This window comes from Castanea sativa, chromosome 3 (assembly GCF_040712315.1).
Source record: "Castanea sativa cultivar Marrone di Chiusa Pesio chromosome 3, ASM4071231v1".
Taxonomy (NCBI): Eukaryota; Viridiplantae; Streptophyta; class Magnoliopsida; order Fagales; family Fagaceae; genus Castanea; species Castanea sativa.
In genome coordinates, this window is record NC_134015.1 from 51425194 (window position 1) to 51441328 (window position 16135).

At 33.7% G+C, this 16135-nt stretch overlaps 1 protein-coding gene across 2 annotated transcripts; it reads right to left on the reverse strand.

The window, feature by feature from the left end:
• Window positions 1-7210: 7210 nt before the first annotated feature.
• Window positions 7211-14764, reverse strand: LOC142628054 (uncharacterized). Of its 2 annotated transcripts, none has more exons than XM_075802006.1 (4): window positions 13829-14764; window positions 13556-13725; window positions 7889-7963; window positions 7211-7772 (listed from the first exon to the last, which is right to left on the reverse strand). In XM_075802006.1, the coding sequence occupies exons 1-4, from the start codon at window positions 14580-14582 to the stop codon at window positions 7374-7376; spliced, it is 1398 nt and encodes a 465-aa protein (XP_075658121.1). In that variant the 5' UTR covers window positions 14583-14764; the 3' UTR covers window positions 7211-7373. The 2 variants fall into 2 exon arrangements, with proteins under 2 accessions (XP_075658121.1, XP_075658122.1); XM_075802007.1 differs by having other exon boundaries at window positions 7889-7957; window positions 13829-14743.
• Between the last annotated feature and the right edge of the window lie 1371 nt (window positions 14765-16135).

Sequence of the window (16135 nt, forward strand, 5' to 3'; positions counted from 1 at the left end):
ACAAATTTACAACATCCGACGTTGACATCAAAATCGTAATTGTCATTGTCACTCGATATAAAACGCAAACCCTCCTTCCTTGGTTGTAGCCAACTCAAACGAGGTAGGAGCAGATGAAGTAACAATGTTAGAGTTAGATAGGTGTCGTTGAAAGATTGAAGGTAAATGACATCATTTTTTGTCTATGTGTATTTGACATGGGATAGCATGAAAGGCAATAAGTAGGTATATATAAAGGGCTAGAAGTGCAAGAGGTGAAAAAGTGAATTAAAATGCAAAGTGTTTTGTGTGTATGTGTGAGAGATGAAATGTCTTCAAACATTGAACCAAATAATACAAAGAATATCTTTTTTTAATTAGAAAAGTCAAATTAAATAAAACCAAAAATCAATAATTAATTTGTTCTTACCTTTAATGTGAGTTAAGGTATTTCAATTCTCTTCATAGAGTGCACCACATGACAGAACCTCATACTCTCCCATATGAGGTCTCTGCTTTTATATATATATTGATTGATTGATATTGATTTGATTCTTTAACAACTTATGGGCTGATTGGCTGGAATGGGTAGTGGAGTATGCCAGTATGGTGAAGATTAATTATCCAAAAGGAAAGAAAAAATATATAAAAACTATTGTTAAAGAAGTGCGTTCATGAAAAACTGCAAGCATGGGCGGTGCTACAGCGGGTTTGAACTCCCTAACCTGGCCCAAATATATATATATATATATATATATACACAATTTTTTTTTACCCCAAAATAAAAAATTTGAATACCCTGAACCTAAATTTTGTTTGAGTCCAGCTAAAATAAGCTTAAATATAATTATTTTAGTGCTACTTTCACAATATTTTCACAATAATTTTATAATAAAAGTTAACTGGCATGTTGTAATTGGTTTTTATCTAGACTCACAATTTATATAACTTTTTTACATTCCTTTAACAACTTGCGACCTAAATTTTATTATGAAAGTGTTGCACCAGTAGCATTATTGTTAAAATTGCTTCTACATTAAACAAAATAAATAAATAAACTTTCTCTCCGGATTATTTCTAGCTTTGACACTATTGACCTCTTAGAAAAAAATCCAGGAGCCACCACTAACTACAAGACCAGATTTAAGGAATGGATTCTTTCTAGTAATGTAGAATCAAGATTACTTGGTTAAATGATATTGTGGGGGAAAATGTTGTTGCTTTTATATATGCTTTAGTTTAGGATTTTTTTCTTCTTTCTTTTTTGCTAAATATTAATCCAATCTTATTGATGCTGCAATGTGTGTTGTAAGAATGTTGATTTTATGCAAAATCACTTGCGAAATTCAATCAAGTTTCCATTCAACATGATATAGGCATATGAGCAAGACTTAAATACAGTACTTAGGTGTTGTTCCTTAGGTTCCCCTCTTAGGATTCTGCTATATGGATTTTTTCTCATGGAATGAAAGTGTATTTTTTAGTTAAGTAACTACATGACAGAATTTTAAGAAGGAAACCTAAGAAACAATACTGAAAGTACTGTACCTAAGTCTTGTCTTAGGCATAGATATAGCTTAGGGAATGTAACTAAAAAATGAACATAAAAATTAATTACAACATGCTAATGTATGGTACTGCACCGTAATGTGGGAGGTAGTTTTCTCCATTCCAAATCCCATTACTCTCACATTTTCTTCTCTTATTGGTTAGTTGTACATTTATTCAATGGATTTTAAACTCATGATTTTACTTTCTGATCTATTCGTGTGACAAGAGATATAAAAGTTTTACTACACCATAAAGACTGTGTTAGAGATATACTAGACATATTACCAAATTGTTTAAACAAAAAAGCATGCAATTATGTTATAGACTAGGATTTTTTTTTTTTCAAATTAACCAAATCCTTCAAACAATTTCATTAGTTAGCAAAGTTTTAAAACTATTTAGCAATCTAACAAATCGAGTCTGTTAGACTCGATTTTGCTCTTTTAAATTTCAGTTGGAAATCGAGTGTCTCACACTCGAGTTTTATACTCGAGAGTGAAACACTCGAGTTTTATAGCAGAATTTCAAAGAGCAAAATCGAGTTTAAGGGACTTGATTTGTTAGATTGCTAAATAGTTTTCAAACATTGCTAACTAATGATATTGTTTGAGGGATTTGGTTATTTTGAAAAAAAATCCTATAGACCATGAAAAGTGAAAACAATCATATTATTCGTTTGATAAAATGTGAAAGTGGAAAGAAGAGAATTATGGGTTCCAACTATCATAGCGTATCTATGGGCATGAAGTCGTCACAAAATTGAATTAAGAACGATTACGACCTCAGCATATGAAACCTAGCAATGTGCTACATAGCACAATCAACTTTCCTAATAAGAGAGCATCTCTCTAATGGTCCCAGAAGTTTTTAACTTTGGAGTTCCACCACTCACTGATTATCTCTTTTTAGAGACTTATATTCGCCTACCACATCAAAGGTGCAAATTGCACACGTTTAATAATACAAAACAAATTTATAATTACAGGAAAACAAGTACGAACAGATGTAGAGAAAGCACTTTGCTTGCAAGAACTGAAAGTTAGAACATCGAGCCCAAAAAAAGCTTATTCCTCTGTCGGCTCCTCTCCAGTTCTAGGCTAACATTCACTGTTTTTATTAGTGTGATAGTTGTAATTGGTCTAAAAAAATCGTTTTCAATTACAACTTAGATAAGTTGTGAAATTGAGTGTGAGTAAGCATCTCTCTTTCTTAGACTTTCCATACTAAAAATGGTTAGAAACATATTGAGTTGTTAAGGGAAAATTATGTTGCGAGTGAGATGTGCTTATAAAGCACCCCTCTTGTATTTTATCTTTATGGGCCCTATTCGCCTATGAGACACGATTGCTTTGAAAGAGGTGTCATATACACTGGTCTCATGAGAGATTTAGAGTTCAATATCTGTCTTGTTCTATATCAAAAACCAATTGATATCTTAATTTGATAATAAAAAGCCCATACTTTGAAATTGACTATCAAGAACGTCCAAATGCTCTTTTGGAAGGTGGAAAAAAATCCGGTAGCAAAATGCTACTAGAAGTCTAGAACTTCTCGGGATTGCTAGCTTTAAGGCTTTTTTGAAAAGCTCAAATGTTGTGTTAAAGCTCTTTAAGATTCTATTCTACTTTTTTTTTTTGCTCCTTATTTTATACATACATTAGATTCTTAAAAGAACAAAGTTTCTCTCCAAACTAGTTTGGAGAGAAACCCTTCAAACTTATCATATATCTTTTTTTTAGGTGTGAATTTTAAAAATTTAACCGTTGAATTTTATGTTCCTTATGTTCTTAACATGCAAATCAAATTTCGTTCAAATCGGATTTTATTTACTATTTTATTAATGAACTTATTTTTTATACACAATTTTAGATTACAAAAACTTGAAATTTTAACATATGTTTGATGACATAACAATTGATTTTTGATTTTTTTGAAATTTTGCAAGCATGAATAATATAATAAGAATATGCAATCCAACAGTTAGATTTTCAAATTTCACACTCAATATAAAAATATTTGATAAGTTTGAAGGGTTTCTCTCCAAACTAGTTTGGAAAAAAACTTTTTCCTTCTTAAAATGTCTGAAATGCTCATAGTTTTTTAGAAGAACAAAGTTTCTCTCCAAACTAGTTTGGAGAGAAACCCTTCAAACTTATCATATATCTTTTTTTTAGGTGTGAATTTTGAAAATCTAACCGTTGAATTTCATGTTCCTTATGTTCTTAACATGCATATCAAATTTCGTTCAAATTGGATTTTATTTACTATTTGATCAATGAACTTATTTTTTATACACAATTTTAGATTACAAAAACTTGAAATTTTAACATTTGTTTGATGACATAACAATTAATTTTTGATTTTCTTGAAATTTTGCAAGCATGAATAATATAATAAGAACATGCAATCCAACGATTAGATTTTCAAATTTCACACTCAATATAAAAATATTTGATAAGTTTAAAGGATTTCTCTCCAAACTAGTTTGGAGAGAAACTTTTTCCTTTTCAGAGACACCTATTTCCACAATCAATTAGCATCAATAATTTCTAACCGTTAATAATAGAATTTTAATTTTTAAATACAAGTAACTATTAAATAAACATTAATCATTAATTGAATATTTAGATTTTTTTTTTTTTTTTGGGGAAAGAATTGAATATTTAGATTTAAGTATAAAAAGAAATAAATATAAAATAAAATTACAATACATAGTAGAACGAATAAGGTCCTTTTCCACCGTATCATTTCTAAAAGCTCCTTCATTTCGTTACCAAAGGGTTTGACATATTCTTCAAAATCAATCCAAAGGTATTATCCCATTTAAAAATAATAATAAAATAAAATAAATCCAATGGTATTAATAAGAAACGACATAAAAATAAATCCAATGGCTTAACACGATATGTAATTCTATATTGCTTAATCTTTCTCAAGAAATTAGGGTTGTAAGTAAACTAAGTTGCTTATGAACAACTTGAGCTCGGCTCGAGAAAAAGTTTGTTTGTGTTCATTTGTTTAATAGACAAGTCAAGCTCAAACATAATAATATGTTTGTGAACTAGCTCATAAACATGAGGATTCGAAGTAATTATATATAATATATATTTATATATATACTTGTCTAAAAATATATTTATATAGACTTGAAATTTGGTTCTATAAATTTGTAAATTGGTTCATATGATATAAAATAATTACATGTAGTTTATTCACAACATAAACAATCCATTTGTAGTAAAAATTCATAAATTTGTAAAGAGGTAAAATATTTTGGTCATAATTTTACTATATTTAGAAAAAGAATAAGCTCATCAAGTAGCTTCTAAACAAGCTCGAGCTTGCTTGACAAATAAATGAATCAAGTTTAAATATGTAATCTTGTTTGCGATGAGTTTGAGCTCATCTCATGTTTGAAATAAAATCTAATAAACAAGTCTAAACTTTTAATACTATGCTCAGCACAACTCATTTACCGCCCTAAAGGAATCAGTATATTTTATGACACCACATTGCCATTAATGAAATATTTCACGCATGATGCCGAGTTCAAATTTGGAAGTTCTAGAACATCATCTCTTTTCTTCAATTTTTTTTTGGGAATTACTTTCTCTATATATTTTCTTTCCAGGTGGGAAAGGAAGAAGATGTCCTTCTCGAAGGATTGCCTGGCAAGTGCCCAAGAATCAGCCCATTGAAAATTTCATGTTCGCTTTTTAAAATGTCCACACCCAAATCATGTTCGCTTTTTTGTTTTTGACATTCTGTAATTATTAAGTGCATAACTCGTAATTCGCTTTCACTAGTGGTGTCATTATCTGGCTTATCGTTCACGGGATTAGTTAATTAATTATGAGACAAATGGATTTGCTTTTACGAATAAACCGAAGTGGGATATAACAATTTGTTGGAAAAAGACAGGCTAGAGAGGCTTCGAATTGACATGGACGATTGTAATTTGGACCTAGGAAGAAGACGGTATAATATATACTGATACGGAAATTAAAAATACGCCACTATTAGAATATCTACGACGTTGATCAAATTGATTAAAGAGTTCAAAGTGGGGAAAATTTTGACCAAAGAATATTTCGAGCTCAATGTATGTTGAGTAAAGCAATGTAAGTGTTCCGTGTAATACAATTGAACATCAAGATCCGAGTTTTAAATCCATAAGGCTGTTACTCTCCATTATAAAAAGCATCGGCTATATACCAAGAATCACGAATATGACGAGACATATATGCACACCATTAGTGTAATGGTCACACTCCATAAATTCTTCCACAAAACAAAAACTTATGGAGTGTGACCATTACAAATGGTCACACTCCATAAAGGGCAAGGGATGAGTTTACTTCTTATTGAGGGTTTACTTTTTATTGGTCACACTCCATAAGTTTTTATTTTGTGAGAAAACTTATGGAGTGTGACCATTAGACTAATGGTGTGCATACATGTCTCGTCATATTCGTGATTCTTGGTATATATCCGATGTTTTCTAAAATGGAAAGTAACAACCCTAACTTAAACATCATAGCTAATAAGCATTTTACTGCACCAGTGCTTCTAAGCTCTTTCTATTTTTGGTAAGTGATCATCGAATCAATCTACCATCTAATTAGCTGTCATACTATACATATCTAGGGTCTGTTTGGATACTATTTATTGCCATATTATACATATCTAGGGTCTGTTTGGATACCATTTATTACTGAAAACTAAAAACACTATAACAAAATAATTTTTAAATGTGTAAATAGTGCATGGAACTCAATTTTAAAGTTATTTTTACTGAAAAAAGTATTTGCAAGTTTCGTAAACAGTACAGAGAACCCACACAAAAAACGCAAACGGGCATCTGCTTTCCCTTTCAATGCAATCCAAACGAGTGCACCTAGAATTACATTACATTTCTTCAAATTAAAGTATTTTATTAGAATCCATATCTTTGTTGAACTCATCATAGATGTCCTTTATAGGTTTATCACTCATCTAATTTTCAGAACTACTTTGAAAACAGTTATAGTGTATGTTAAATTTCACAGCGATTAACGTGTTAAATTTCATCACAATTGAACGTTATTGATCAAACCCTTTTCTTACTTGTTTAGTAAATTCAATACAAAGACTATAATTTTCACTTAATAAATTACATTATTTTAGTATTCCATTTCCGTGACATTTGTTAAGCAACAGTTGGTCTAACAAAATACTAGGTGCAAGCAATCACCATCGAGTGTTATTATAACTTGATGATAATATAATGTACTCCCAATCAATTCTCTTCTTCCGAACCACAAGGTAAAGTTGCTGCAGATATATATTCTGCTATTGAACCTTTTTTTTTTTTTGAGAAGATGCCATTGAACATCTAAACAGACAAAAACAGATATCTAAAATCTTCTGACATTCTAAAATCTAATAAAAAGGTTCAGTTGCATCAGATCAGAAAACGCAACAAACTGCGTAATCATCACACCAAAGATTCTCAACATCAAAGGTTAAGGCTGAAGTTGCCCGTCTAAGATCTCAAGTGCTTATCATCAGGTATGATCAACTGCCAGGCAACCACACCCAAAAAAATAAAAGCCAAGACTTAAATAAGTCCAGGCATGGCAATTTTTGATAAAAAGAAGTTGAAAAAAAAAAAAAAAAAACTAATTTTATAAAAAGGTTCTGAAGAAAAATCCTGCATTAACCGAACTACAAAAAGGTGGTCCGGAATGGTGAATTCATCAACAGCAACCAAATTAAAGATATGTTTCGGGAAAAAGCATTTTCACCACCCACCTAGAAAAGCTAGTAACAAACACCATATAAACATCTAATGGTTGAATATGTTATGAACGAACCCCAACATCGGCTGGGGCATGACCACCTTGAATGACTGAACCATGGTTGTTGTAAGACTGCCCACCTCCCCTGCCACCCCTTCCTCTATTGTTATAATAGTTCCTAGGATAATAATTTCCAGGCTGCTCATAATATTGGTTGCGACCATTCTGATAGGGTCCACCTCCCCTGCCACTGCCTCGACCTCCACGACCGTTGGAATAACCCCTACGGCCACCCCCACCACCGCCACGCCCACCTCTTTGGTTCTGATAGGGCCTTCTGGGATTGTATTGTTGTGCCTTTGACTGTGAATCTCCCTCATTATGCTCTAGTTCTCCCTGTGATGGAATATGTTCGTGTTGACCTGAGACAACCTCAGCAGCACTTTCTGTCTCTACTTCATCCTGCCAAGCAGAAGCCACACATGATTCAAGAAAAGGAATTGAAACTTTTTTTTGATCGGTAAAAGGAATTGAAACTACTGAAGGGAAAGTTTTGCGATGGGGCTAATTTAGAGCACCTTTTGCAGTTCATCCACTGGACTGGATTCATCATCACCAATTTCCTGTCCTTGAAAATCTCCTGCGTCCTGGTCCTATGCAAAGATGCAAGAAATTAAGGAGTGCATAACCAGGGGTAGGGATGTAAAGTTAATAAGGTGAGAATATGATGCAACCACGGTAGGTAAAAAGACTACAGTACAGAATATAACGAGATATCCATAGCCAAAAAAGAAAAAAAAAATGTAAATGGTAAGTTAGAAACAATATAAGGAAGGTGCAGTACACTAACTTATTAGCACTCCTACAAGGACAGGAACAGCTCAGTTGTTAATAAACATTAATTAATGCCTAAGGGAGAGTGCCAAAGAGAAACTAGTAAAATTTCATTTTGAACTCATTTATTTATCAGAGCAACTCGACAGAAGCAAGCACTAAAGAAAAAGGAAAAACAATTAGAACAGGCCTCTGACTATTAAAAAACTAATGTAAGATTGGTTGAACGAGTAATATATTACCAAGGTTCTCTAAATTATGGCATGAATAGCAATTCAATTACTGTCTAATAAAAAGATCGAAACTTAGGACTTCCAACATAAACACACACAAACACACCCCTTACAGATTTTTGAACCCACAAGACCTCACCCTCAACCATGTTTTATGGGAGAAGGAACTGCCAACTGAGTTAGAGCTCTTTGGCCTTTCCCTTCATGCCTTTTGCAATTCACTTCAACACCTCCTAATGCTCCTGCAAACTGCAATACTCTAGTTTTCCACTATTCTCTCTGGTAACTTTCTTCTAAGTTGAGACAAGCACTCCTCCAGTAAACTGCATTACACCATTCTAAAAGACTTCCATTTATTCAAAAAAAAATTATTATTATCAAGAACCCTTGCACTCTTCTCCTTGCATTGAGAGGGCCATCACTCCATTGACCCATCATGTGCCCTCAGCCAAGCATTAACTATTCTCTCCTTTACCAGCCCCAAAAGCAGTCTCACTCAATTTGTTATAATTTGAGTCCAATTCATCAAGGATTTAATATCAAAACATCTGGAAACCGAGTCAACAGAAAATCTAGAATTCTTGTTTTGTAACATCCCCATAAGCATAAGAAAAAATACACTTAAAAAAAAAAATCAAGTTTTGGGAGAAAGGGAGGAGGGGGAGTTGGGGGGAAGAACAAAAGGCTTCAAATTTACTAACTACTATTTTCAGAAACTTGAATAATGATGATAGGAAGCCTTTGCAAAACTCACACCATTCATTTCTAACATAAAAAGTAGCAAGAGCTTTTTACTTATCAAAAAAAAAGCAGCAAGAGCTTTTTATACTTTATACCCTTCAATTGAAGGAGTTGTAAAAGGACAGCAATGTAAACAGATTACCAAGCCACACAAGATGTCAAAATTTGAAGTACTAGAATATGAAATCATTAGTAAGAGTTTAAATTCAAATAAAGACACACATCAGTTATGACATCAAAGATTCCAAAAGCTTTAAAGAAATAAATGTGAGCTCAGGATCTAAAATGAGATGTACAATTTTTTTTTTTTTATTTAAAAAAAAAAGTTAAGGATAGACTTTTCTTTTCTGGTTGAAGTAAACTTTGTTTACAACATGTTGACAAAAGCATGTTAAAAAGTATGACTACATGGCACATGCACATTCAGCAAAACTTTTATAAAAAAAAGTGTGCCAGTTATGTGAAGTTCTGTTCATGGAAAGGCCTACACTTCTTGGGACTAACACTTAAAATATAGTGTTTGGCAAGATTTTGCAACTTCTAACCTTGAAGCACGGGAATATTGTTTAGTGGTCATAAAAATAAGCTGAGAAAAGAGAAGTTGTACTTGGAAGAAAACTAAAGTTATAAAAAGTTGCCGATGTAGGACAGAACAAATATCAAACCTGTACAGATCTGGAGAGCTCCAATTTTAAGGATTTAGGGTTAGGTTTTAGAGACAGGCTGAAAAAATAATAATGATTATAGGGTGTCTGTCTAATGGCAAAAAGGAATGGTAGTATTTGAATATTCGGAATAAAAAGAATGGGGGAAAAAAGAAAACCAAGATCTGGTTTTTTTTTTCATTCCCAAATTCTACAATTATTTTTCCTATCATACTTATCATTTTCCAGCATTTTGTGCACCAAAAATCAACCCGAAATCCTCAAAATTGAAGCTGTCCAGTGCTGATTTGATTTTGTGTCCTATGTCAGCTTTTATTACAAGAGAGAAAAGCAGAGACAAAGAGAGGAAAAAGAAGAAAGACCTAGAAGACTAAAGACTTACAGAAATGTAATAGAGGTGGGTGTGTGATTGAACGATTCAAATACAAAGAGATAAAATACAGCTTCACCTTCTTCAACTCAAATTGTTCTGAACAATCCAAGAAAGTGTTCAGAGAAGAAAGAAAGAGTTCAAAGTGGGAATACGGAAATCTAGCCGAATAGGTGAGAACACATAATGCTTTACAACAAGAGGAGAGAAAGAAGAAACCAAAAAATGCAAGAGGACTAAGAAAATCTGAGGATTGTAAGAACAAAAAAGATAAAAAGAAAAGAAATGAAAACCTAGTAAGATTAAAGAGAAACGTGGTTTTTGTGATTGATTGACACTTAGTAGAACTTTCTTCCTACCCATCCTTTGCTTGTTTTGTTAAAACCTGAATATAGACCCAAAGAATAAATTTTTTATAGAGAGAGCGAGAGAGAGGGTTGGGTTGATTTCTCAATTAGTTCTTTATTGTAATTTTTGTATTTCTTTTATGGTGGGCACAGAGGTGAGTTACAGTTGTGTAGCCGAGTTAGCCTAAGGTAGGCAGAGTGATACTTTTTAAACCACAAGTGATCAAAGTGCAACCAGCCCAAACCAATGGTCGGTAATGTGTAACCATCCCTCTTTTCTTTTCCCTGCAAACTTCTTTGAAAAATTTTGTGCTGCATCAATCTGGTTTACTGGTAAGACTTTTCTATTTTTATCAATCTAGTTTACTGGGTTCATCATGTTGAATCATGCCATGTTGCAGTACATCATGGAAAAACTTAATTGAATTTGATTACAAAAATCATGAGATAAAAACCTAAAATGCAATTCAAAAGAAGCATAATTAATAGTTTTCAATAAAAGATAACCAAAAGAAACCACAGAAATTCCTAAATCTTAACCCAGATAACTCCATATATGTTCTGGAACTTAGAAAATAAGAAAATATAGGGTGCCAATGGAGGGGAGGAAGAAAGATGGTGGGGGAACATGAGGGGGGTAAGAGTATCTATTCCTGAGGGTGCGCTCCAAACTCAATAAAAGAGAGAAAATCTCAACCTACATGGTGTATCTTAATTCTTATGGAGCAAAGTTTAATAACAAATTACTTTTAAGAAGACAAAGTACGACAGAAATCAACAAGTACTTCACACGGGAGATTCAAGGGACTTGAGGCATTTGGATATATAATATTATCAATTTTATTTAGTCTTAGGAAAATAAGCATTAAAAAAAAACCAAATTATTCTTTTTTGGGTCATCAATGTTTTTTTTTTTTGGTAAGGATTAAATTAAATTAACAGAAGTTTCTAATAAAAACGACTAAGAAGCTTTAAAGTGCAAATGGAGTTGCATAAGAGCAAAGCTGAAGGAACTACAAGTAAAAATTAACAAAGAATTGTCTATGCTGACTTTATATTCAAGAGAGCTCCCCCCCCAAAAAAAAAAAGAATATCATTTTAGGAGGGAAAGGCCAAGATAGAAAAGTGAATGTAAGACATGCAAGCAAGGTTTTTTTAACAGGTAATAGACTTACATTGAAAATGGCAAAGCTTACAAGAGAAACACCAAACAAAACAAAAAATAATAATAATAATTAAATTTAAAAAAAAATTAAAGCAAGACATTTCTATCACGCCAAAAAAGCATCATAGTTTTTTTAAAAACATTATCCAGTTAAATTATGAGTTAGATGGATGGATTCCTTTTATAATGGAAATTTATTCCTCCTTCAATAGAATTTGATTTTCTTTCAAATTCAAATTTTTATATTTTTCAAAAGTAAAGCACACTAATCACTTTAGTAAGTCAGTGTTTTCTTTAAGTTCTAACTTGTAAATTCAAATTTACCAATCTAGAACAAAAACACCATCTAATCTTGGGATCATCATAATAAAAGAATTATGTGTTCTCCAAAGGTGAAAATTTGTAAATACTAAATAGTTCATTAATTAAACACATAAGGGGCACCATGGAGCACTAACAGAGTGTTTGGAAGTTTAAAGGGAGGAGAGGGAAGGAGAATGGTTAACCTCTCCCCTTGTTTGAATGTTTAATATTTTGTAGGGGGAGCAGAGGGGAGGCGAATAGTCATAAAAATTGACAATTACGATGTTATTTTGCATGCACACACGCACACGCATAATGGAAAAATTGATAATTTATATATTTTTTAAATATAATTGGAACCCCTCCCCTTCAAATTCCCCAAATTTGGGGTATTTGGGGAATTTAAAAATGAGTAAGATATCCCTCCCCATCCCCTTACCTCTACAACTCCCCATCCAAACACACTCTAGAGCTGGAGCAACCATATAGACAGTGGAAGTGTGGGACACAGACACAAGTACAGAAAACCAGTCAATCATGGATACTGACAGGCATATTTGTTCTGTTTATGATTAAAAAAAGGCATATGTATTCTTAGATTGCAAAGTTCTGTCGGCAGCAGAGCCAAAACCCATCCTTATAAAAGTAAAGCAGAGGTAGGTTCCTAAGGCGGTGTCACCATAATTAGAAATTCCCTATGAAAAAACAGCATGCCAGATACCAGTCAACACAACACCTATCTCCACCAATGTGACAATTGCATCTGACTGTTAATGATTTATGCATTTTGGTCAACTACTCTTATTAAAAATATTTTTTCCATCATTATTTGCTTTTGTGATGCTCTTTTTTGCACAGGCATGCACTTTAAGATTGAAAATTAATGGGCTTTAACTAAAAAGCTTCACAAAATCCCACGTCTATGCATGTAATGTAATGGTAAACTTTCATGCCCATCACCCAGCATTCAATGTAGGAACTAGAAACCTATGTATATAATACAGAAATGAGAAAGGTTTATATTGACCAGCTTATAGTTATTTCAAGGCCTTTGTGTTTCATATATTACCAAAAATTAATGTACTCCATTACACATTCATATACAATTAGTCCAAAAACCTATCCACTGTTTCTACAATCCATAGGTTACTACACAAATGGGAACTAGCTACCAAAATTTATTTTTTCACTGTTAGTAGATTCTAGCAATGTGAGTGCTAATTATCAACTCCCAATACACCTTAAGCACATAAAAAGATACGCGCAGTCATTACTATTATCACACTTCAGTGTAACCGTCCAAAATATTATCCGATCAAATCATCTTAAACTTCTAGAAAAAGCAAATATTGTTCACATTTACAGAGTAAAATGCCAACCACTATAGATACTTTATTCCACCAACTCCTCAACAACGTTTCTCATATTTAAGACTACAATGCAAGTCATCAGATAAAGCAATTCGCAAATCTATACCATAACAAGTAATAATAAGACCAAACCACAACGCAGCCATAACGAAAAAGCAAAGATTGAAGAAGAATATATCGATATCAAAACCGAAATCATTCAAAAAAAAAGTTATACCTGATGCTGGAACTGAGCAACTGAACCTTCCACTTGTGCTGGCCCCGAGATCGGTACCTGGAAAGAGGCGTAATTTCCAGCTGCAACTTCCACCGGAGCCTTCATTTCCGGCGAGGTGATGAAATAGTCCGAAGCCATAATCTTATTCAGCCTCTCTCTCAATGCCGAATCTACAACAGCACCAAAAAAAAATTTTAAAAAAATCAAAATCACACACAATTCTTCAAAATTGGTTCACAACAAAGAGAATTATATTCAAATCAAAGATTATACAAGTGAGGTTGGCATTGGAATCAATAGGCTGATCGGACTTCGCGAGCCAGAGCTTCGCGTGCTCGATGCAACGCATCAACGCATTCTTATGCGACAAGCTCGAATCGACGGGACGAGACGTCAACAAGCCGCCGAGCAGCGAAATCGAATCGAGGTCCCGCTCGCCGAGCAGATCGGTGGCATCGTCGGTGACGTAATCGTAGGTCAAGCAGCATCCGCGCTCGTGAGTCCTGGTCAGCATCGTGGCGGTGAAATCGCCCTGAGACTTCACATCGAAGAGCGAGCCGAAGTAGAGCAGATTCAGAAGATCCTCCACGAGGCCGAGGTCAGATTCGTCGTTCCGGTTCTGCTCGTCGGAGGAGGAGGCGGTGGTGGATTTGTAATTGCTGCCGCTGTTGTTGTTGTTGTTGTTGTCGTCGTTGGTGTCGTGGTTATCGGTTTCGGTGTCGTCGGCGGCGGCGGCGGCGGAATCGGAGGGGGAGAGGTGGAGGCGCTGAGTGGAGAGAGAGAGTTCTTCGGCGACGGCTTGGGAGAGAGGCTGGCGGAGCTTGTCGAGCTCGTCGATGAGAGCTACGACGGCGGGTTTGGAGCGGAGGACTTCTTCTTGCTCCTTGTTGATCGGTTTGCCTTGGGCGATGGCTTCCTCCATCTGAGTTATGCGGTTGAGCTTTTTGCGCAGCGCGCGGAGGCGCTTGTTGATTAGGTTCAGGACTGGACCCTCTGATACGTCGGATGATGAAGCCGTCGCCGCCATTGGCTTTTTGCGTGTGGTTTGGTTTTAAAAAAAAAAGGGAACCACCGAGAGAGGTGGTTTGGTAGAGAGAGAAAGCGGCGAGGGAGGAAAAGAGTGAGAGTGAGAGAAAGAGAGAGATGTGTGAGCTGAAGTGGGGGGGTTTGGGTGGGTGGATATTGAGTGGGATCGGTGGATAGGGTTTTTAATAAGTCTTTTTAAAGGGGGGGACTTTTTAGGGGGGGAAGTGAAATAGTAGTAATTTTATTTAGTAGGGGATTATTATTATGGGATTATTATGGGTAATGACTTTGAGCTGGGGTGCACTTCTTTTTGGTTCCATTGGATATATTATTGGGGTTTTGAAAGGTTTTTAGGATTTTGGATTAGATGTAATTATGTAAATTAACCCAATTAGTGATTTTTTTACATAAAATTTTAATTTATAGCGTCCACTCCTTATAAAACCTTTTTATTATCAAATCAAGACACCTTTTGATATTTGGTGTATCTGAGGATTGAATATCAAATCTCTTATTTATCGTCGGATCAACACACCATTTAGTGTTTAGTCTAGGCGATGATTGAACATTATTTTTTTTTTTAGAATACTAAACATTTTAACACACACACAAGGGGAGAGGAGAGAAGGTTTTAAAAAAACTAAGAGTGGTGTAGGATTGAACAATTTATTGGTTTTTTTTTTTTGATTAAACAATTTATTGATTAAGCTAATTGAAACCAGTAAATTGTTGAGCTGACTTATTTAGTTTAGGTAGGGATTAAACAGTTTACCTTATTCAACTACATGATACTTTATTGATTGAGCTAACTGAAATCTACGTAAATGCTCGTTAGAGTGGTTTGCTTATGTTGTTATTGGTTAGATTCCAATTACTTGTTAGAATGGTTTGTTTGTAAATGCTCATTAGAATGATTTGCTTGTGTTGTTATTAGTTAGATTTCAATTACTTGTTAGAATGGTTTGTTTGTGTTATTATTGGTTAAATTCCAATTAGTAATCTAGTACTAGTAGTATATCATTTGAGTAGAGTATGCCGTTTATCCCTTCACAATCATTGTCAACCAATTATAGGCTAATATAATTGGATTGGGGAATGAAAAGAAAAAAAAATATTGAAAAATGAGTTTTTTTTTTTCTTAATTGGCTTGGTGAAAAATATAAAAGGATAAGGAATCGGAAAGGCTCAGCATTTATTTCGTCTTATTATTAATAAGAGAGATAAAGACCACATTTATTGTGGGACTCATATAATTCTGTTTCCATCCAGTTTCTTCAAAGCAATCATACACCTGAAGGAAAATATAACCCCCCCCCCCCCCTTTATTTCCTTCATCTCACCCTCTTTTCTCGCTAGTTTAAACTTTCAATTTAAAAAAATTAATAAGATTTTGTGAATTGAGTTTAATTTGTAAAATCTCTAAAGATTTTTTGAATTTGAATTTAATTGGTAAAATCTCTTAATTAATGATAAAAAGAAATCAGTCATAAAAACTACACAAAAAATTAAAATCTTCCTTTTACTTATTTATTTATGGATTAAAAGTTTCAATAG

Excerpts from the sequence above, each read along its gene's own strand:
- LOC142628054 (XM_075802006.1), bottom strand. The coding sequence starts at position 14,582 with ATGGCGGCGACGGCTTCATCATCCGACGTATCAGAGGGTCCAGTCCTG. Across the intron at positions 13,726-13,828 it reads TTCCAATGCCAACCTCACTT|ATTCGGCATTGAGAGAGAGG; the intron begins GTATAATCTTTG and ends GTGCTGTTGTAG. Across the intron at positions 7,964-13,555 it reads TTGCTCAGTTCCAGCATCAG|GACCAGGACGCAGGAGATTT; the intron begins GTATAACTTTTT and ends ATCTTTGCATAG.